At 39.3% G+C, this 24,917-nt stretch overlaps 1 protein-coding gene across 1 annotated transcript in view; it reads right to left on the reverse strand.

Moving 5' to 3' along the window:
* The window catches only part of FNDC3B (fibronectin type III domain containing 3B), a gene marked incomplete at both ends in the record, with an annotated part of 160,278 nt that overhangs the window by 64,316 nt on the left and 71,045 nt on the right, over positions 1-24,917 (reverse strand). Inside the window, one exon of the mRNA XM_080622297.1 lies at positions 6,326-6,384. Within this exon, the coding sequence (XP_080478423.1) occupies positions 6,326-6,384 (59 nt within the window). The remainder of the gene's footprint in view (positions 1-6,325; positions 6,385-24,917) is intronic.

A 24,917-nucleotide genomic window follows, 5' to 3' on the forward strand; every position in this document is an offset into this window, starting at 1 on the left:
TATCCTGCGAGTACTTGCTTTCTGCTTGCGTCTTTACAATCGATTTCTCATGAAAAGAGAATTCCAGAGCTACAGGTAAAAAGTACAGGGTCAGAAACAGTCATCAACAACACAAAAAATTACATATTCATGGCATAAACTAATCTTTAACAGATGAGGAATACAGAGAGATGCCCCCTTGCCTTGAAATAGCTTGTCACTGAGCATCTGGCCAAGGATGCCTTGCACCATCCTGGAGGTACCTGTTGCATGGCCATTAGCTGAAGGGAAGTGGAGCTAAGTGAAACAAAGACTTTACCCTGTGGATTGTTGCAATTATTTTTCTAAAGCTTTTGTTAGGGAGCTTATCTAATAAATCTCTGATTGCTTTTTTAGTCATCCTGCTCCTTCTTGCAATTTGAAATTGCAGTAATTGAACCGCAAATAACTCCCCACCCCCCAAAAAATCCTGCAAGGTTACACTGACTCAAAGGCACAAAGGAAAATCATAATAGATTTGTCAACTTGTCAACTAAAAATTACATTGCAAATCAACCACTTTGTGCCCTGAAAGACAGTATGTATGATCTGTGGTCTCTCCTGGGCTCAACACCTCAATGTCAGATGGGTGAGGACTCTCTTCTAATAAAACACAGAAAAAATACCTGAAAGCTCTGCACCAAAACAACTTTATCATCCCACCAGTGCAGCTGTATTCTTTTGGAAACAGTCACATAACTGTAGACTGACCAAGCTTACAGAACTAGCATCACCTTTCTCACCAGGACAGCCTGCTGGCACAGTGGCAGAGGCATTACAGACAGCATAACATTTTATGTATACCTTCAGAGAAAAGCCCAGGAAAGCATCAAGTCCTCCACAGCTTCCAGCTCTCTGCCATAAACTCTGCACTTTTAGTAATGAAAACAACTACATTTTTCTTTTTTAACTGTAGTGAAAACGTAAAGAAAATGTTTTTAGCTAGCCTGCATAAGGAGGAATCAAAGCATATTATATTCTTTACCCATTTTTCCTATGGGTCAAATCTCACTGGTTCTACCATTTTAACAGATTTCTCTAACACACAGAGCAAAATGTTATTTCAGAAGGTGTAAGATAAATGATGCAGGTGCTTAGTTACATATTTCCTACACTTTTCTTGAAACAACTGAAACACCTTACCCATAAATGATTTGGTAATAAAATACGAGCCATCAGCTTTCAGGGAATGCTTGTTTACAAATCCAGTTTCTGAATCATAGAATCATAGAACTGCTCCTCACGTGAAAACACACTGCTTCCAGCTGAACAGCACCGCAACTATTGTGGGTGATACCCATATATCATGCAAATTCTTTCTGAGCAAGTAATTAATCTGTTTTTAACAGACTGACAAGTAGGTCACACCACAAAATCTCTCATCTTAACTTGAACACTGTGCTCTTAAAGATTTTAATTTATAGCAGCACAATTAAGTCTTGCCGAAAAGAAAACCTGTTCAACCTAATGTGAAAAACTTCTTGTAAGGCAAGAAGTTTTAAGTGGTATCAAGCATTTTTTTTAAATATGCTAATTCTTGCATGAATTTTCATGTGATTTCTTGCTCTAGCCACGTTTTTCTGATGCTATGAAATTAATGTTTGCTTCATAAACTTGGACCAGTGAACACCAATACTGGATTAGATAGTATATAAGAATCCTGAATGATCCAAATAAGACAGATAAGTTAAATTTTTGAGCTATGTATTTGCACATGTATATGAATGAAATTGTGACAAAGATACTTAGAGCTAGAAATCTATACTGTAAACAATATTTTGACCAGAAAACTGGATAGTAAGATCCAAATAGACCTTTTTTTAAACATACATTACTGCTACGTCAGCTCAGCCCATCAACACACAATTCTTTTATTATGGAAATATGCTTGCATAATTGTTTTTCATAAATTCAGACAGACTTGGAGCTGGAGGTATGATATCCTGCCAATGTTCTATTGAAATGTTTTTCTCTATGACTACTCACAAGGACACACGTATATATTCTGTGTATGGCAAAAGCTCTGGCCTTTCATGAACTTTAGAAATCTGTAAAAAGTTAGGTCTTCTACACTTTCTTAAAGCAAGAGAAAGTACGTTACAGACTAACTGCTAGAAGCTGGGAGACTATTATTCTGAAGTCAGTGTGCAGACATTTCCATGCAGATTATAGAAGTCCAAACCCAGCTGATAAGCCTTTCCAGCTATACTGTTAATTTCTTACTGATACAGAGTGGCTTCTGGCCTGCCTTGGTGGTGGTATGCACACAGTAACAACTGGGGTAGGTTTAAAAATAAATACCAGAAATCATTAGCTGCACTGAGTACACACAGCAAGCGTAGCAAAGCAAGTGAGAGGGCACTGTCTGCATGATAAGAGTCAGAAAACTCAAATCTATATACTTCTATGGGAAGCAGAATAATACTGTGCACATCAGCACAAGTATTGGGAATGGATTTGTTCCCAGTTGTAATGATAGGACAAAGGGTAATGTAATGACAGGACAAGGGGCAATGGGTATAAACTGAAACAAGGGGAATTCAGGTTAGATATAAGGAAGAAGTTCTTTACTGCGAGGGTGGTGAGACACTGGAGCAGGATGCTCAAAGAACTGGTAAATGCTCCATCCTTGGCAGTGTTCAAGGCCACGTTGGACACAGCCTTGGGCAACATGGTCTAGTGTAAGGTGTCCCTGCTCATGGCACAGGGGCTGAAGCAAGATGATCTTAAGGTCCTTTCCAACCCGAACCATTCTATGATTCTATGATTATGTGTATGTGTGCTTCTCACCGACTAACAGGCTTGACACCGTACCACGTTTATCAGTCAAAGACGTATCTTTCCAGTATCAGATTTAATGGCCAAAGATACCACTTAACTCTACGAAGGAACTCCTAACTGGAGCTGGAAGCACTAGTTTTGCTGTGAAAAAGTTAAATAAAGTAGGGTTATGGTAATCTGAGAATAACAAGCCAACACTGGAAAAACGGCTCAGTACCTTTAACTCTAACCTTTCTTGCTTACACCTGGGAAAACAAACATTTACCGAAAAACACTGAACAGACCTGGACCAGCCCTATCCATGCTGTAAGGAACAGCACAGCTAACACCACGATAGTGAGCTCTACTACTGAACATGCAAACATAAGCGTTCATTAATGGTACCCTAATTCCATCCAACCAAAATACAAGCGGCCAGAGCACCTCTTCACAGGTTAGGCAAGTAAACCTTTGTGCTACTTTCTTGTTATTCCAGCCTGTTTCATCTGTTCCCAGAATTGCTGTGCTTGCTTTGAACAGGACTGGCTTGGCCTTTTAGAGAAGGCCTAACAAAAGATTCTCCCACAAGGAGTTTTGTATGTTTGGTGAAAAGTGCAGTTAATTAGTTTCTGAAAACTTCTCAGCTTACACAGAAAATGCCTACTTTCTATGCTATCAAAACTCGGTGATGTAAATAATTATTTTATAAAAGCCCCTGGGAAAGAATCCAGCTCCTGCACTACTTTAGTAAGGTTACAAGACTGATGAATATCGGCCCTTCCCGTCTTTCAGGTAATGAACAATGTTTCTGTATAACTTTCATTATCTTTCAAAGTCTGGGTTAGCCTTCACAGGCATCGTGTGGTTTGGGGCTTTATTGTATGTGTGAGAACTACACTGCAAGCAACATTCATTTACTCCCTGGAGGGCAACGTTTGAAAGACTTGGGGGTCAAATGAATTCACGGTTATTACCAGGTCTAGATTTTACTTTAAACTGTGGCTCTAATCTTGCAATTTTAGGCAAAAATCCTAATGATTAAATATGACTCTCACTGCAGAGCAAGTTAGTGGGAGCAAACTGCCTTTTGGAGAGTCAAACTAATGCCCGAGCTCCAACTCTGTGGACCATGTTTCCCCATGGGAGGTGATACCCCCCAAGCTGCTTGGCAGCCGCGCTGTCACACACAGCGATGTTGCTCCCAGCCACTTCAGAAACCCATTATCAGGTTTCCCTTTCCTCACCGATGTATTTGTTTTAGGGACTGCTTATTTTGCGACAAAGCAAATTAAAAATATATTTAATTTTAAATAAAAACATGGAGGAAAAAAACAAAAGGCTTCTTTAAAAAATTTTGCTGTCAAAGGGATAAAAATACAATTAAATTTACAGTTTGGTTGCATGTCTCTCAAGCAGGTAACAACATCCGTCATAAAAAACAGACTTTCTATAAATTAATAATTTAAAAAAATGTGTCTAGTTTGTACTTCGAAAGGTGAGAGAGACTTTGTCACATAGAGGTACCTGGACAAGCTAGATTAAAGACACCTCCAAGTGATACTGTGGCTGCAGATTCTCTCACAGAGTTGCTCAGGGGGATAATCCCTTCAGATGTCTTCCACATTGCTGACATCAAAGCCATGTGCTGCAGGCACAGCATCACTTCACCTGCCACAAATGTACTGCTCTGTGTCTTTCCATTTCAGTTGCCTCATTTCTTTCCACGCAATTGTTTTTATATACATTGTTGAAAATTTTATTTTTCATTCCTATATGCATAAGGCTCATCAAGAAACACAGCCCAGCAGAAAATTTATGAATATTTCTATCAGATGTAATATTGACTACACACATACATAATCATTCATAGCAATTAATGGTTTGGGAGACTCCTATGAGTTAAATTACTCACAAATGTCAAAGAGAGAGAATCCTCAGCATCTTCTCATTAAATGTTATTAATATGGAACTAGACTTTCTCATGGTTTAGATTTAAAAAACCCCCAAACACTAAAAAACTAAAAACTAAAAAATACCATATTTTTAAAATGATTCAAGGAAAAATATTTTTGCTTATTTTTTGTTTTGCTCCCCTCTGCTTGAAACACTTTGGTTACCACAATTCTAATTGTGCAGAGATCAAAATTCTGCAAACTACGCAAATAGCTTCTCTCCCTACCTCTACAGATATAAGCATGAAATAACTAATTTTTCATGTCAGCTCTCTAGATCTTTGTCAAAGACATCTAGTTGTGGCATTTTGCCAGCTGAGGAACATTTAGGTAGTTCTCAGTACAAAAATACTGACTGACTCTGTACAATAAACTAGCCTAATTCTAAGTGCACTTTCTTCCCTTCTGATCTACCAGAAACTCTTCTCTCAAGTCTTCAGCTTAGTATTATCACTTTTTCTGCAATAAACAAAGCAACTTTCCTTTTTGCAAACAGAAACTCTAGCTGTAGCCTTCTGGTATTTATCATCTCTGCAGGCTTGGTGTACATTTTGGTTGGCTTTGAACCTGCTCCTGTAGATGCTACTACACTGTAGATGCTACTACACTGCAGATGCTACTACACTGTAGATGCTAACACCTACTGACTGAGCAATTTAAGACCAACCATCTTTTGCATCTATTCAGAACAAAGACATCCAAGAGAACAGAACCTAAAAATAAAACTCAGTCCATGCTCAGGCCTGCATTTCCCTGGGCTCTGCCGCTTCTGCATCCAATGAATAGATACCTTTTCATGCTCCAACTGCAGAATATCTTTCTATCATCCACTGTTGAATCAGTCTTTAGATGAGCTTTCCAACTGTTTTTCTTAATTTGCTTGTTTACTAGCCTTCTACCTCGACAGAGAAAGACAAAGCAACAGAGATAAAACTCCCAAAGCACAGCCGTCTCCCTCTGCCCTGGGACTGCTTTTTCCAGTGCTTGTTTAAACAGTTCATTTAGATCCACAATACTCTTCTGCCTTTAATTTGACACAACAAACTAGAAAACCATCACATTCAAAGGTCTTGCAACCAGATTTATTAATAACCTTACCTGACTGTGGTCATACCCAGCATTATGGTTATTTACATGGTGATTCAATTCCATTACAATTCACATGCTTTTATGGCTCAGGCAAACGTAGAATATAGTAATTGCCATTAAATAATAGAATTATCTTAATTTAATCATGATTAAAGACATAAATTGCTCATGACAAATAAAATTAAACCCAGGGAAGAGCTATGTAAATCACCCCAGTGCACTGGGTTCCCCACCACAGCGGGGAACCAAATGAATGCTGGGAGTTGTCCTCTAGAAACAAGCAACTGGTGCCATTCCTTCAGTGGACAGAGCCCACAAATACCCACAAGCACAAGAGATGTTTCAAATTTATATCCTAGGAAAATGAGTTAGACATATACAGAAGCAACAATCTACTAATGAAAAAATTCAGAGGTGATCCTCTGTGAAATCACCAGTACGTTGTGACACAAGCAACTTCTAACATTTACTATTTTGTATGTTCGTGGTAATTTGGGATCACTTACCTGTGGTTTCTCCATTCCAGAAAGAATGTCCTGAACCCTTTTTGTTTCTGAATCAAATTCTGTAAAAGAGAGAATGTAGAAATAGGAAAAAAAAAAAAATTACCAAAATTAAACAAAAATGCCAACTATGTCAATAATTCTTCAGGAATTCATAAATGGGTGACAGACATTACCTGCACATGCGCATCGGATGTTTTGCTCTCGTGAATTTAAGCTACACAGTTACATGGATTAATATTAAAAAAAAATTAGAATAGAAAAAGAAGGAAATTAAACTTGCAGTAATTGCAAATATTCAGAGAGGGGGGATTATTCGTAGAGGTGTCCTCCACAATGTTATTAACTGTGATTTGCTTTCACAGAGCAAAACCATCCTGTTTCCAAAGCTCAGTCCTAGAAGCATCCCAGGGGTTTTTACAGCTCAGTTACTGCTGAACCTGATCCTTGTTTGTTAATCAAACACACCCTCACTCCTTTGGCTGTAATGCTGTACTATCTGCCCGCTTGCCAGAGCAACAGGCTACCGGAGAGGATGAGCATCCTCAACCCATGCTGGGGAGGCCCAGCCAAGCAGCGCAGGGTGCCTGCACGAAGCCCTGTCACCCACCCTACAGCTACCTGTTCTTAATGCTGTTACTGTGTAATGCTCAAAACTCTTAACAACCACCTTTCAACTCTAGAAGTAATAAAGTCATGTGAGGATAATTCAGATGCCCAGCAAGCAGTAACTCATCTTCCCTCCCTGAGCCTTGTGCCTACAACACCAGCTCTTGCAGGGGCTACACAGCACTGTCACTGGACAGGGTGCAAAATACTTCCCCTAGAACAGACAGATTGAGCAAAGAAGGTGACGCAGAAGTAATTGTCTGAGCAGTAAAATCAGCCTTTTCCCCATCCTATCCATCCACCCAGCCAAAGTATTTGGATATTGGGATGAAACATCAGCTTAATGAGGTGACACAAAGCAGCTTTATTCCTTTTGGACTGCAGCACAGAGAGGCCTCACTTTCCACTACAGTATCCTCTAATGGAAAACTAGGAGAATATTTTTTTCTTTATTTCTTTTATCCTTTTTTTTTTTTTTATAAATGTTATTGTAAAAAGTTTGCTCACCAAAGCAGAAGAATACATTATACCTAAAGCAAAATGAACTCTTTATAAAAAGCATATAGATTTGGCATAGAAAGCAAAGAATAGAAATAAAAAAAAGCTGGTAAGATAGGTCAACAGCTTTCATAAATGATGTCCCCAAAGTCTGACCTACTTCTCCTAGCCCAAGAATGTGTCTTTATTTTCGTCTGTGACCTGCTTTAAAAAAGTAGATCTTTTTCAAAATTCCATGTGCTTGGCTGCCAAAAACTAGAATTGGCTGAACGCTGATGGCAGAACTCCAGTGTAAATGCCCATCTCTCCCTGCAAGAATGCACCTTGGTGTGGAGTGGGAATGACAAATCTCCTGCTTCGTGCATTCCTGGATTCCTTTTAGTCTCAGCCACTTGGAAAAGAAAGGATTAGTAATAATTCAGGAGAAGAGGAGGACAGCAAGATTGGTTTTTTTCCACATTAGATAACCCTAGAGTGTATTATCAAGTGTATAAACTGGCAGGATTTAGGCAGTATAATAACAGTGACTTGAAAACTACACAGATGGTCTAAAATGGCAAAGGAAAAGCTTGACATGCTCATCCAAGTAAAAATGTTACTAAAGTCTGGGGTGTTTCATAATTCAGGGTTCCCTTCAGCATCAGTACAGAAGTAGGACTGTGCCACAAGAGCCTGAATCCAGATCTGAAAACTGCAGAGGTCCTGTAGGCTTATCTCGAAGGCATATTAATCAGAAGCAGCTTCTGCAGCTATAGAGCGTAACAAAAATGCTGCTACTATTTTATTGAAAGTTTATGGTTATTATGTCACCCCTAATTACAATCCCCAGAAGCTAAGCATGAATCACTCTCAATCTCAAATCCCGAACATGTGGACTGAATTTTCTTTCTTCTCTCTGCTTTCTAGCAAGGATGCAATCTCTGCTACACTGAGCAGGGGAGGAAAATAAACCCTGAAGCCCAAAGAAATCTCACTTCCAGCTCCCATGAAAAATGATTGCTTTGTACAGTAACTAAGTCCTCTGACCCTCACAGGTCAGGGTTGAGGGTTCAAACTGCTCCAAATACAGGAACTGACTTTTAAGACCTAAGGGAGTTGAATATAATCAGCAAATAAATAATAATAAAACCAATAATAAAACCAATAGTAACAACAACAATAATAATAATGTACTTCAATAATAATAATGTACTTTAATCAGACTCCTCAATGAAAAGTCCTACAAACGGAATTTTTTATATTAGCTCTCCAAATATGTGGCTTATTCAAAAGGAGAAGGCTCTGAGTACAAGACAGACTGAAGGCTGGGGTTATTAAGGACACATGGACATTTATGTGGACAATTTGGACATTTATGTGGACAATTGGGACATTTACGTCACAAAGAGTTTATCCAGATAATCCTGAAGTGGAAGAAGAGAAACGTTCTCAAAGATTTTGGGGACAAGGAAAGAGGGAGTGGGACATACACAGACCTAAGGTGACATTGTGAGTGCAAATAAATTAAGAATTGAATTTAAGTTGATGAATAATATACATACATATATGAATGGGTGCTTCATCACATTCTCTAAAGAATAATATGGGTCAGATGTTGCAGATATGCTGACCAACTATGCCAGATATCCCCCATGCTAAACCTCCTTTGTGGTCACTTGCACATGCAGCATACTCCAACCTCTTCACACCTACAGAGCCAATGTAACCAGAGCTGCTGATTTGCTAACGCTATGAATCATTTTACAAGAAAAACAGCAAAGAAAGAACAGAACTGTATGGAAAGGACAGTGTATGACTTTGAGCTTCCCACAGAATTTGAAACAAAACCCACCATGAATAGGCAATGCCCTATGAAAATCAGAGTAAATGTAAAATTAAATACAGGAAGCAGTAAAAATACATGAATGAAGTCTATAATAGCACCAGCTAATAGCTCAAATTGGAAGAGGACCTCAAGAGAGGTCGTCAAGCCCAACCTCTGAAAACTAGGAAAAAACCAGCGCAAAACTGCCCCATGGAAAAACTTGTTAATAAAACTGAAGCCAACCTTTTTTTTGAGAGAGAGAGAAAGTAGCTCACAGAGTTGTCACTTTATTATAGTATTTCAAATACTTACTTTCCCATTTCAAGAGCTAGAAAAAAATCTCAGGCTTCTATGGATGGTTGATCTGCTTTTGGTAATAAATATAATTATTCACAGCCTCCTGATCTAAACTAAGCTAAAGTGAACAGGACATGTTCTGAGTCCCTCCCCAGTAGTCTTATCTGCCAACCCCTCTCATAACAGGTTAAATATGAAACTCAACATCTTTCTCCCATGCCAACAAAAACCTGAAATCCTTCTGAAATAGAAAAGCGGGGGGAGGGGGGGAAACATGCTTACAGGAGCAGTTAGGGACAAGGAACATGAACATCTCCCAGACATCACAGGTGCAGTGGTAAAGAGATGGGAAAGAATAGGAAGAAGGAAAGAGGAAATCCTTATGTAAAACAGAAGACTAAAATTCAGAAAAAACTACCTACAGCTGTCTGTGAAAGGTGGTGGCTGGCTGAGCATGATTCACCCATTTTGCACTAACTGTCCTTGAATAACACATAGCTCATTTGCTTTTAAATCTTTGTCCCTTCCTCTCTCATCCTCAGCTAACTGAGCACAGAGTATCTGACATGAACACATAAAAGCTCTGTATGTCAACCCTCCCAACATTAACACTGGGGCTTGCAGAGACAAGCAGTGGATACATGCTGCTTTCCTCCATTGCCATTAGGAACATAAGTTCAGTCACGTCAAGGAAGAGCCCAACTAACACTTCAGGTCATTGTCCCGTTATAACTTTTCCTCTCAACATCTGTTCCCCACATCTGTCATGGCAAACCTCTTCCAACTAGGAGGAAGCTGGGGGTGGGGATGAATTCCTTGTGAATGCTCAATGGGGTCCTCTGAGGGACACTACAAAAATCTCAGTTATCCTGTAGATCTCAGTGTCTAAAAGCTATTATAACTGTCCCTAGCTACAGCATTAGGTTCTAATTCCTTGTGGGTTATTTGGATGCAGTATTTCAGATTAACCTATCGTAGCAGAGAAGCCAGCTATAAAATCTGAACATTTAAGTTTGCATTTTGGTCATCTCTCTTTTTTCAGAGTTTTGGGTCATAACCAAAACTCCACAGATAAAACCAAGAGTAAATGCACCTAAAATTCAAACATTTTCCTAGCAGCTGTTTGATGCTAATAAGGTTTCAATGTTAAGTCATTCTGAACTAAAGCCTTTTATTATATGCATCCTGTGTCTATGTTCCTTTCTGCACGTAGAGTACAAATATAATTTTCAGTCCTTTCCAACCATGCTTCTGAACACCAAGCACAGCTTTAAAAAACAGAAAAAAAATTACTTGTCATTTCAAGGTGAGTTTGAAGTTTCCATGAATAGTTTTCATGTTTGCATGAACAGCAGTTGTGCATGTAAATGCTTTGAAATAGCTAAAAGCTCTAAATTAATTGAGATTTTCCCATTGCAAATACACATTTTAGATTTGTTCTGCATTCTTCCCTTCACAGAGAGGAAAAGGTCCGGCTCAAGACTTAGCTTCTGGCCACAGAAATATTTACTGTTTCAACGGCCTTTCAATTCCAAGGGAGTGACATCAGCGCTAGCACTTTGCAAACTTTTAGTCTAATTCTCAAGCAAAGCTACATGCTCACAGATATGCCAGTCATAACATGACATGCTTTCTCAGAATTTGTTCCAGATTTATTTGGGCTGTGACTGGCCTTAATGCTAGGAAAGATCTTTTATCAGTCACGTACTGTACAACCTACAACACTCAAGAAAATGAACTCTTCAGTACACAGTTCAGCTCCTCTGAGAACTGCCTGCCAGTGTTAAAACTTCAGACACAAAGAAAAACACATACAGACTTTAATTTCAGAGAATTATAGAAATATATATTAAAAACTTTTTATACAGGAACAAACCTAAACCTGCAGATTCCACACTGCAGCTGAGTCACAGAAAGCAAGACCGGAGGGGATGTAACACAGTCATGGAGTCCATCCTCCTACACTGAAACATAATCATCTATACCTAAACCATTCCTTAGGGATGTCTGCCTAGCCCATTTTAAGAAAAACAAAACAAACCAACCAACCAAACAAAAATCTCCCACCCTGAGACCGTGACAATCTCAAAACTTCCTTGGCTAAGCAATCTACCACAACATCTAACTCCCCTCATCACTGGGAAGATTATCTCAGCTTTCCCTGCTGCACCATAAATTACTACTTCTTTCCTGCACATTCACCACCAGTGAGCTCATCACCACTTTCTTTGTTCACCACCAACCTTTCACATACTTGAAGGCATTTATTATTTTTGAAAGAAGCAAGTTCATTTCTTCCATACCTCTATTTATCAGATCACAGACTCTGCTTATTGCTGTCCTCCGGAATGTTTTTCAAATTGGTCTCCATCCTCCTGAAGACGCAGTACCAGCCCTGGCCACCATGCTCCATCCGAGGCCCTAGCAGCACCAAGGAGCAACTGTTGTTACCCTTTGTCTACAGAGTAACTTGAATCTTGCTTCTTGTAGCCAGAACTGTTGGGAAGAACTACCACATAGTACAAAACAAAAACAGGTTTGGGAAGGACTGGCTGAAACATAATACTTTGCTCAATGTCATGATCATTTTCTTTCAAGGCCATTTGAGCTCTCCTCCTGTCTTGTCCTTCTTCCCTCCTCCTTAACTCACCAAGCACTCTCAACTGTATCAGAGCTGATATGGACTATAATTTAATAGGCATCAATCTTGATTCAACCTTCAAGTTCTTAATGAAATATTGAATAAAATTAGACTTAGATTCCCGCCTTATTCAGTTTGATGCATCTTTACAGTTTGCCAGGGAGGCAGCACAGGGCAGGGCAGGGTCACAGATAAACTGCAGGGCTATGTGCTGGCTAACAGATATAATACTGGGAAGAGCAAATCCAGCATCACAGTGAACACATGATGTCCTATGCAACTCTTCTTGGCACCATTTCCACAACAGGCAAAATGGACAGCTGTTTGTGACAGAAATATTTATATTCAAAACAGTCAACCACAACATGCTAAAATATTAAGAAGAATATTAATTAACCCTAAAAATACCCAGATGAGATTTCTAAATATTAAATATTTCTGCTAATTACATGACAGTTAGTAAAAACACCAGCAATAAACAAGACTGCAGCTCCATGCCCAAGGTAAAGAGATAGATGTCATCCAACTTCAAGAAAAGATTGAATTGTTAAAACATGTTCTAATTCTTAAAAAATTGCTGGGCATGAGCATCTCATGGAAGGTTTCATTTCTAAAAAATTTCCCACTGTTGCTATCTGAATTCTTCTGCTAAAATGCCTTACTTGTTGTCTATAAACTTATCTTTCAGTATTTGACCTTAAAGAACAAATCATACGCAGCTAGCAAAAAAATCAAGCCACTCCCTAAACAACAGAAGGCAAACAAAACAAAACCCTGGACAAACCCCAGAAACTTACATTTCCAGATCTCAAGAAATTAAAAAGAAAATAAATCTCTAGGCATCCTGACTCACTGGGACATAAAGCAAGTGAAGTGTTTGCATCAACACCACTGTAATTTAGGCATGAATTTAATCACGTTTCAGAGATGTCCTGGCCATAGTCCATATCTATTAACCTGTGAGTTTTACCTTGGCTGCTTCAATATTCTGCTGTTTGGGCAGGATACTCCAAAATACCTGGAGTGTGAATTCACATCATATAGTTTGCCTCTGCTTCAAGCCATACTTCTTAAACAGCAGACACCTGCTATCAATGGATAAGCATTAGATGTTTTCACATCAAGCAGTTGTGGAAGCACTCAGATATATGTAAGGAAGTCACTTCTTCTAAAATGTGTTTTAAAAATAAATGTAAGTACATTCAATCCTCCCTGTCCCCCAATACTGTTTTGATGTATATTTTTAGTTGGGATGAAGCAAGCTAAATAAGATCAGTAGTAACCTCTAAGGGAAATGAAATGCTGGATGCAAGGGACAAACGGAGCATAAATGACATATTGGATTTGTTATTTTCTGCTTCTTTGCTGCTACTGCAGGAAGACAGCAATAACAACTCCTACTTTATTGGCTGAAGATCTGAGTGAATTCCTACTGTGAACACAGTCGGTCCATCAGAATGCAGAAAAGGGCTTTCTTAGTTAAATACAGCAACCCCCCATCTCTATCACATACATTTTACATCTTAAAAAAGCACTTTGTACATCTCTCCAAGAAGATAACAGAGGCAATGCACTGCATATGGCTGCAGATGGCTGATTTTGAAGGAAAACCAAACTAAACAATGACATAACCCAAAGAAACAGAGAAAGCCCAAGCTCAATGTGATGGAACAACAAACTGCTTACACACAGGACCTCTTCCTGGAGTGCTCTCTTTTGTACTTTTGACTTGCTTAAGCTTATCTTCTGTGTCAAAATATTTTACTTTATTTTCAGCAGCTTCCCTTCTGCTATCCTCTAGGCGCAGCCCACAAGCTATGTGGGTTTGAGAAGACAGCAAAAGCTTTGCAAATAAACAAGGGCTGGCAGGCAGCAGCCACCCCTCTGTCTTCTTGTCAATACACTTTTAAAAACGGCATAGGTGAATCATACAAAAGTAGATAACCAAAACCAATTATTTACAATTCCGCTGATTTTTACTACCATAATTTAAATGCTACAGGTTGCAATTTCAAAGCATGCTTCCATGTTATGCTGGCATAGACAACACTCCTGTTTGAGCAGGCAGGTGAGCATCCATGTGTGTGAAAGAGGTAGAGATATGCTGTGTATGCATATAGAGATATGCCTCCTTATTCTGAGAAACCTTCATATGTGTGACAGCTATTAACATGGTCAAACCTTTGTGGCTAAAATTCTTGAGCCTCTCCAAGTAGATCTAAATGTTACTCTTCTCATCCCAGAGTTAGAAAAGGCTCACCTTTTGGCTCCAGGAGGGACATACAGCACTGCTCCATGGGTTATATGCTGAATTTACACCAGAAATGGCAGCAGCTCAATGCCACCAGTCAGATCAAGCAGACTCTGAAAATAAGCTGTTCTTCTCTAGTCTCGTTTGTCCCTTTTATACGAGCATTAGACACCACTATCCTGTAAGCACACTGCAGTTCACCAAAACCCTTCAATCCTTTCAAATAAGGAATTATTTTTATCAATCATCATGCCTTCATGCACCTTGCTTAAGGTGCAGGAAGGTACCTAAGGACAGCTGAGAGAACTGTTACAATGTAAGTGAAATAATTTGATTTTCTTAATTTTTTAAAAAATATTACCTCTCTTCTTTCTTGACTTTCTTTTGTCTGTCATTTCTGATTTGCTTGGATATGTAACTTTGCAAAACAGTTTTCTGCCTATTCTTGTGTCATTAGAGCCTTTCATTTCTAACAATAAGAATTTTTATTTGACAAGGAGACTGAAAGGCCCTCCTAAAATTCTTCTGGAGCTCCTGACTCCCTCTTCCGATTAAGGTCTGATGCTTCCTTCCCACTACAAACTTTGCCAGCAGACACTAATCTTTTCCTAGACACAATGAAGTTCTTCAAAACTGTCTCAATTTTCTATGATAATTGGGATGCCTTACCCTTAATTTCTTTCATTTATTTGTGTATTGCTTCATCTTCCCCCCTTCTTGGTTCTCCTCATTCCCTGTGATCACCTGTCCAGCCTTCATTAGTATTCAAGAGCCAGGGTACAACCTGACATGGCAGCCTCTGTTAGCCCTCTCAGTCTGATCACCCAAAAGGAGAAGTAACTTTTGCAAAGATCACCACCTTACTATTATTATTACTCCAGGCTGTCACAAGTGACATGGTCATAAAAGCCCTAAAGGTTTCTCCAGCCCAAGGCAGGAGGAGGGGATGCCCAACTGTGTGGCCAAGATATTCACGCTTCTTAAAATGTAAAAGGCCTCAATAGCGACTCAAAAGGATGTTTGATGCCAGCTGTGAAATGACATTATCTGGCATTTACAGAGGCAAGATTTCCTCTTGGAAAGAAAGGGCTCCCTTCAATCATGGCAACTGACTCTCAGCTCTCAGGCAAAGAGAGAGCCCGAGCACCACGAATATGAACAGTGAAAGGAGTCTCTCAACTTCTCCCTACATTGATGAAAAGTACAAGTTTGACAGCAACAAAAATTACAGCCTTCTCTTCCTAACTGGGTCACTGATGGCTCCACTGCATCCCACCACCAGCCTGAGAAGCAGCAGCCAGCATGGGCATGCTTTTGTCTACATCACTCTTCGGTGTCACTCCTGAGACAGACACAGCAGATCCTCCCATGGCAGAGGTGACCCCCACACCCTTTAAGAACCGAGGTGGAAAGCGCAATCCCTATCAAACACAGAATTTGACAAGTCTCCAGTGTCACCAGTCTAGGGTGACTGTTGTACCATGATGACTGGAAATAATTTTCTCTGAAATACTATCTCCAGTACAGGGGGACAACTGTATCAGTATTGAACCCAAATAAAACTTACTTTGTCTTGACCTTCAAAATTATGACCCTATGAAAAATGGCCAATAAAAGCCTTTGCTAATCTGACCATTATACACAATAACATCATTTTCCTGATCAAACACAAACCTACCAAAATAATCTGCAAAACTGCATATTTGCACAGAAAACCAATCAGACAGCAGAGCCAAAACAGACTCCATAGGACCTCCAAACTCTGTTGGGATTAAACAGAGCTCCTCAGTCAAAATTAACAACCTCTTTGGCAATGAACCTTGTAAAAGCCACTGAGTGTGCTACAACAGTGTGATGGATTTTCCAATGTCAACCTACTGGATGGCTGCAGAGTCACAACATTTTCTGAATGAACCCCAACCTAGCTTTTTTGTTAGCAATGCAAATTATTGACCTCTTTTTTCCAGATGAAAGCTATGAGATAATCAGATTGCAATGAGTGGTGGAGGAGATCACAGTAATCCAGGAAATCAAGGAACATTTTTTTCTTTCCACTCAGAGATGGGGAAGACTAACGGCTTCCAACCCACTCTTTAAATCAACTCAAACACCTATAAACTCATAGAACAGAAATGACTTCTTTCCCTCGTGACAGACAACAATCAGTTTACTAATTCCAGCCTAAACTGCTTTGCAGTCAAATCTGAATAATGAACTGCATATGAGCTAGAATTATATTAAACAGAACATTTAATAAATATCAGGTGCTAAATTCCTACATGGTGAAAGTAAGAAGAGGCTGACATGATGTTATCAGTGTCTTTCCATGCGTGTGAAGTGTCAAGAATGTTAAAAAAAACCCTGACCTATCATGTCTGTACCAATTCACTACTAGTGAGCTGGAAAATCTGCCTGTGCAGTTAACAGTCCCATATGGGACAAGGGCAAAATACAATCTGGATATTTGCACAACCAGTTTTGCCACTGAGAATCTTTCCAAACATTTAAAATATTTTGCAGAAATATCCACCTGATTACAGCTCGCTGGGAAGGCTTCAGCAAAGCTGCAGGAATTTCAACTCAATCTGGATTTCATTGCCAAGATGAAATTCAGACAAAAGTCACATGGATCACAGTAAATCAAAGCAGCTGCCTCTAAGCACAGCTCCCTACAGAAGACAACAAAAAAAAAAACCAACACACACACACACACAAACCCTCAAACAAAAAAAAAAATACCCAAACCAAATGGGAGGGGCGGAACCCAACCAAAATAAAACCTCAACCCAAATCCCAGAAAAAACTCCAAAAAAGAAAATACAGTGAAGTTCACAAAAACTTTTGAAATCAAATTCCAGCCTTCCTCAGAAAAGGAAAACTAACTGTTGGGTTTTGAAGCACAGCTAAAACGAGTTAGATAAACAAATTACATTAACTTCAGTGGGACACAAAGTTTCATTTCACTGCCTTTGCAAATCCAGATGAATATACAGATGGACATTGTTCAGAACATCTGGGTATTTATTCATTAAATTATTACACTTAAAGGTATTTTATTTTTTATACTCCAGAGGGAGGAAATGTTCTTCTACCTCTTCCCTATAAATGCCTTCTCTCCTTTTGGCTCAGTGTCCCAGATATTGCCAAATAAGGGAAGCATAGTTCCCTTCCTTTGTTGGTGGTCCACGTTATCTCCTCTTAACTGGTGAGAACACACTGTTTATCTTGCTCTGAAGCTCTGAGACCTTTGTGTAACTCTTCTCCCCAGCACAGATATTTAATCACTGAGCATTTGAGCAGGAAGAAAATGTACTTACTATGGGTTTTTTTTTCCTGTTGGTTGGATATCTATAAATTACATACACTGATAGAAAAAAGACTCAGATTTCAGTCTTCTGGATTTGACTGTCACTTGCAGCAGAAGCTGCAAATTCTTGAGATAATATGAAGATCCTCTGGAGGAACAGGTTGTGCCTTACGTCATTCAGCACTGACTTCCTGATAAATCACGGTGCAGATAGCTTATCCAGCTCCCCCCGCCAAGGAGGTCCTGCTGGCAAAATGAGACAAAGGAGGAATGAAAGCAGATGAGAAAAAGAATATCAGTCTACAGGGGTCGGTCAGGATTGTGAAAAAAAAAGCCTTGGGGAAAAACTCCAGCCACTATCAAAAGTGTTTTTAAGTTACCAGTAAGGTCAGAGAGTCCTGGATCCAGATCTCTCCACTCTTTACTAGATATGCCCTACGCTTTCCTATGTGGACTTCGAGCTGTGTTTCTAGCAGCCTGGCACACTTACAAAATTTAAGGAGCTTCAACCAAGGTTTATTTTGTCTGAGCTTTGGTGACAAGACAGAAGAATGTCACCAGAATTGTGGTCACCCATTCTGCCCCTTTATGTCTCAGAGCCTTGGGTGCCCAAGAGACCAGCTCTCAGAATAGCTTATAACCATGCTGGATCACATGTATCCACAGCTACCCTGACGTTTTGTTCACATTTCCAGTTACAAAAAGTCTGGATAAAACCAAGTTTGACTCACTTAAAAGTAGCTGACATTGAAGATGGGAGAATATTGTGCAACTAAATTAAGAGGTGATGCTCCCATTTAGCTGATGAAGAAAATATCTTAACAACTTCTGGTGCCTAAGTTATGAAGCTGGTTTTTTCAAGAGAAGCGCATAAATATAGGGTGTGAATGCCCTCTCTCTCCCTGCCCCAGCTTGCAGGACTCTGCTACCAAAGCAAAAAACAGACAGAATGAACCAACATGGTGTGAAAGAAGGTCGGACAGCCATGATATTCAGGTTTCCCATAAACTTTGGTTTTGCTCCTGTAGAATGGATATAGCAGGAGAACACCACCATGCTAGTGACATTCCAACATTCAGGCAAGATTTCATAGGCTGTAAACTCTTGGAAATTATTTTGCACACAGAGGATGTCTAGGAAAGAGTTGGTCAAGATGCACTAAAAGGAATGACCCACAGGCACCTCAAAGCAAAACACTAATGGGTTTGGAACTGGACAAAGCAATGGCTGAGGGAAAGAATACATTAGCACTGGGCATGGAGCTGCTTTTCAGCACCACTTGAGGTATTTAGCTTTCACCTTTCTTCATCAAAGCCCCATGATGCAAGTCAAGTTTCAAGACAGCAGAGGAAACTGAGATTTGTTTTTCTCCCTCAACACAGTGTTTTTCTTGGTGATGCTGGACAAACATTTAAGTAATTATTTATGCTGAAGAGAAGTCATAAATTAAGCCTGATCTGAATAAATTCTTGCATGCATACAGATTGACATGACCTTGGGAATGGACTTCGACTGAACCCTACATAATGTCAGTATTTTTCTAATATATTAATCTGTCTATATAGAGCTCACTTAAGTGGTAACTTTATGTGACAATTAAATATTCTTTGGTAAAGAATCTACGTGCCCTCATAGCCATTTTGTTTTCTGCGTGGACGAGCAATTTCACAGCCTACTATTTTAGAGAAAATACAAAAGATAAAGAATGTTTAAGAAGAAGGCATATTTCCAAGTAGAAACAAAAAAAACCACAAGCTCTGTCATGATGTGAGAGATAAGGTCAAGACATGAGACTATCACACTGGAAATTCCCTGGTGTCACAAATTAACTGCAGTTTCTCAAGTTCAGACTTGTGCTTTAATTAATGCAGCCTATTTTCTTTCACTTATTAAAACTTAAAAAAAAAAAAAAAAGAGCATGCACACACACAATATATATTTCTAATCAGATATAAAACTAAACAACTAAGCTCAGTAGTATTATTTCCTAAAACTACTAAAAATGCAGTAGCAATAGTAATACTATTTAGATTTCATACATGAGGCTGATCTATAATCACAAGACTCAACACATCTCTATTTCCATTAAATATTATTTACACTACTTGGTATAATACTAAAATTCACATAGCCTGAGAGATGTATTTTAGCCTTCAGAGTGGTTTTTTCCACATTCCTAATAAAATCAGTGTGACAGTTTTGATGGGTTGTCTTCAGGAGATAATCATGTTAAATAGAAGCAAATACATTCCTTGGGAAACCAGGGAAGCTGCACCTACACAGGGGTAGTTTGCACGTCAGCAGAACCATTTACGATAAATTTTGTTCACAGAACATTTCTGAATCAGTATAACACAGGTGTTTATTAATACGTACCAAATCATCAGTACCTGGCTAACAGAACACGTAAGTTTTTGTTTCTCAGCTTCTCTGCACACATGGACCAGAAGTGATAAAATTAGTCTTTTAAGCTTTTATATCTATAGGATAAAATGTACATACATACAAAATACATGACCCAATAAGCTTTTAAAACAGATTCGGGACCAAGATAGAGAAGAATTGACAGGATCTAGAATAAGTAAGTAGAGGAACTTCGCCTGGTTCCTGTCTGCATTGAATCACAGCTCCCTCAATTTCCCTTTAATTCACATGCTCTGGATTAAAAAAACCCCACAAAACAAAACAAAAAAACCCCCACCAAAATCCAAAAACCAACAAAAAACCAAAAAAAACCCCAACAAACCAACAAAACAACTTGATTCAATTGAAAAGTAAAAATAGGGCTCCCCCCCCCCTTTCCTAAATATATTTAAATGTCATAAAAAAAGAGACAGAGGGAGATAGCAGGATAGGGTTGTATCAAGAAAGTGTCAGCTCTATTTTTTCATACATTGTCATCCACTCTGTGTCATGTACCAGCAGCTTGCAGAGCAAAACCCCACACAGCTCAGGAATACTTGCTGGTACCAGTTCTTGGCAGCATCAGCCCAGGCTAGCCATACCAGTCAGATTTACTTCTTCATTTCAGAACTGCTGATTTGCAGAGTTCAGTACATTTAAAACGTTTTTAAATTAAAAGCACCATAGTTAGAACATCCTGTGCTATGCCAATTTTCCATGTGTTCTTGAACCATTCACCTCAAAGAAATGAGCACACAGAGCTAGCCACATCATCTGAGAAATATCTATCAGCAATGCAGACAGGAATACAAAGCAACGGTTTTCACTTCTGAGAGTACCTGAAGGCTGCTTCAGTGCACAAGATCAGAAAAGCAACATCTTTGAGTTTTTAAGCTGGTTGTACACATGTGACAATGTTACCACAAAAGTTTTTGATCTATGTATAGTCTACAGCAACTCTTCAAACTATTAAATCATTCTAATCCCTTTTTCTCCCTTCTCCATTTGTAAAGAATGCCAATGCCACATGCAAGGAAGCAGCTGCTCAGAGAAGCAAAGCGGATACCAAGTCAGCTTTCCTCGCTCTGCAGATCTGAAAAGCAAGTTTGCTTTTCAAAACAAGAGTTAAGACAAGTTCACAGACAAAGGACTCGGCAGGACTAAACCCTCTATCGTGTCCAGCAGCTCTGGAGCAGAGAGTGAGGCTGCGCTTGCAGGCTGTCCCCCAGCAGCATCTCCATCACCTGCTGAAAAGAGACAACTGAGCTAGATGGGCCTCTGCTCTGACCCAGTAGGGACAAATCTTCTCAAATCACCATGAAAAAAAAACATTCTTTATGGAACGTTTACATAAAATTGCATGCGACCCCCACAGCACTGCCTCCCTGCCCAGGCTAGGTCTGTTTATTCTGGCACCCAGTTCCAAGCACCCACCCAGCTCCTGGACAGGATGCACATAACAATCCATCTGCCGCTTTCTACTTTTACCCATTTCAAGTGTTTTAGTTTTGGCTATCTTAGGTTCTTCAAACTTCAATGAGAATTAAAAAAAAAGAAAATTTAACACATTTGAAGGAAAAAAGATGTTGTATTAGCAAAAGTAAGAATGCTCAAAACTGCTTATGTTCCCACAGTACTTGCTGCCACACACAAAACATCTCAAACTACCAGATCACTACATGACCAAGAAGTGAACCACTGAGTGCATAAGAAGGAAGTGACTCAGACTGAAATGCATAAAGGACAGCATGAATGGGACAGGATTTCCTCTTACAGCTCTTTTTACATGGCAAGGCTCCTTCATTAAAATAAAACAAAAATCAACCTGACTCCCTCCTTTCCCATTCAGTTTTTAAAACAGCTCTGCAGAAGAGCTACTGTATGGGATTTTAAATCAGAATCCCTACATCATACTTGCAAGTTTTCAGCCTGTACAAGACGCCATCCATTCTATCACAAGAGGCACTTAGAATAGTTGCTAACTTTTCACACAATTATAAGCCATCAGTTTTCCTTTTTTTGCCTTAAAATATATACTTCCAGCATCCAACATAACTAAAAATCTTTATTTATAAGAGCACCTCCCAGTACAAAGACACAATTCTGGCAATGAAAAAGGGTAGAGGAATTGCACCTATATCCCCACAATGAAATTGTAATTTCCCTACAAAAAAGCGGTTGTGATGCTATGTTATAGGGCCAGCGTAACAGAACCACCAACGTATTTTTGCCATTACGCTGTACATAGCACAGAGTGGCATAGAGGAGCACATGCTGGATACACAATTAAAGAGGTGATGGAACCAAGAGTACTCTAGAGTTCTTTATTTTAGTACTGTGGATGATGCTACCACCCCATTTATTCCATCAGTGCTGAATCAGCTTTTCCAGAACCCCCTGGTTCTTTTAATATTGGAAGGAGACAGTAAGTTATTGACATATGGCAGAATTTTCCTTGACTACTGTCATGGAGATAATACGTGCAATGCGTGTATGTTTTGCTGGAAATGTACATTGTTAACTTAAATATCTCATGCCCTTTGATTTACACCAAACCTTTTCAGGGAAAAAAAGTCTAGTTGTCCTTGCATTGTACACAGGACATTTTCTTCAATATTAATGTTACAGTACTCTGTAAAAACAGTGCTCAGTAAGGAGCAACACACCCCTCAAAGAAATTACTACCAAGAAACAAAAAGCAGGACAAGCATTTGCTTAAATAAAGGGGTAGCAGATCCAAGAAAAGAAATGCCTATCTCCCACTTCCCCATCACACTGTGCAGATCATGTTCCTCTACCGATTAAAACAGACATTCAAATTGCCTTTCAAAGCACTGGCTCAGGAGTGGCTGGGACTGCCGGTGCACACCCAGTACCGAGCGACATGCCATCTGCCAGTGGCAAGCTCCTACCCATGCTCCCAGCACCAAGACAGCTTCCAATGCTTTGCTTCCAAAAAGCCCAGTCCAAAACTTTGGCTGTGCAAGTGCCTGCCCCGGCTGTGTACAGGGCTCTCAAAGCCCACTCCCTGGCAGGCAGTGCAGCAGCATGACTGTTTCAGTGACAGCAGCTTGTCAGGAGCTGGCACACTGGATCGCTCTGACATCCAACCACCTGAAGTAAGCATGCCAGCTACCATTACGCACACACACAAACCCCAACCAGATATGAAATGATATACTATAAAACACATCACAGTCCCAATGAAGAAATGCATGCAAATAAACCCTCTAGTTCTGCTTCACTTTACGTTTTACTCTAAATCAGACATTCCTACTTCTGTCTTACGAGTTTTCTAAATACTCTTATTCCCTATGTATTATATATATATATATATATATATATATAAAAATAGTTTTTCCAGGCTATTCAGCAATTTTGGAAGCAGCCACATAGCACCGTAAATTTTTTAACTATCAGCAAGCTTGAACTGATACACATCCATGGAATGCGCAAATTTAAATGCATTTGCTGCTTGTTGTTTCTGACACATTCTTTTTCTTGGCTATTATAAACACACTGTCATCTTAGCAACATAAGTAAAAATCATCAGCTGTTCCCAGACTGCTTTTAACTCTCACCCCAATTTACCTGTATGGCCATGATAATCAGACATCAATCAATAAAACCCCACATGATTTAAGAAGAAACAGAGAAGGCAAAATGTCCTGGGTCTAATTAGGAGCTAATAAATATCAAATGGGAACTTATTTTAGGGCATTGTTTGGTGGGAGCCCTTAAAAAACCTCTGTGACAACCTTTCTGCAGAAATATGTGTATAGGTTTACATGTATGACTATAAGAATAGGCTTTGATGTGAAAAACCTCAAATTTGAGCCAACAGTATTTTTCATTTCTTTTAATATGAAGAAAATTCTCCTATTCCTGCTTTGGCCATGTATTTGCTGTAGAGCAGTCTGACAGTGGGATGGGCTGCCATCTTCGGGCACAGATGTAGAACCTATTTTTAAAACACCAGTGAGCTGGATTTATCAGGAGGGTGGGACAACCGATGCTTATTTCCACCTTCTCCTCTTATGAACTTCTTCCACAGTTTGGGGGAAGACTCTTGCTGTTCCCAGTTTTAAGGTGTTCTCTGGCTGCCAGACTGGATGTGCCATCGCCCTGACTTCACCAAGTTTCTTGGCATTTTAAGAGCGCTCATGCTTGTCAGCTGGAGCACAGCAGACTACACCAAGAGAAAAAAATTAGACAAACACAACGGTTGCAAGAAACCTTCAAACTAGATACTTTCAAATTAAATCTAGATTATTTAAAAAGCAATCATCCATGCTGAGTCAGTACCCACTGAAGCTATATTGAGTGGTTCAGCTGTTAAGCCTATACTATACTTTATTCCAGGTCTTTCATGCAGGTGCTCCCAAACACCTCATGTATTCCACCATGAACTAGAGAAAATAAAAATAGCTAAACATAAATAAGAACATTAAAGGTCATATAAGCTGACTGACAAGAAATAATTAAGAAGTCTAATGCAGTGATTCATTTTCTTGGATTAAAGCATTCCCGAATACAGCTCCTTGCCAATTCTAAAGACCCCAAAGCACAGCTGCAAGTTCTCATTCCTTACCATGCCAGCAGCACTTTTTTCCCCTTCAGCTATCAAGCTACTTTTCATGAGTATTTATCTCAGGTCTCACAAGTAAAAGTGCACACCAAATAAATACACACAATATATAGGTAACAGAAAGCCTATGCTTTATGTTGTATACATAAATTCACACAAATGGTTTCAAAGTGTGCCACATTACAAATAACCTAGAT

Source organism: Psittacula echo, assembly GCF_963264785.1.
Source record: "Psittacula echo genome assembly, chromosome: 7".
NCBI lineage: Eukaryota > Metazoa > Chordata > Aves > Psittaciformes > Psittacidae > Psittacula > Psittacula echo.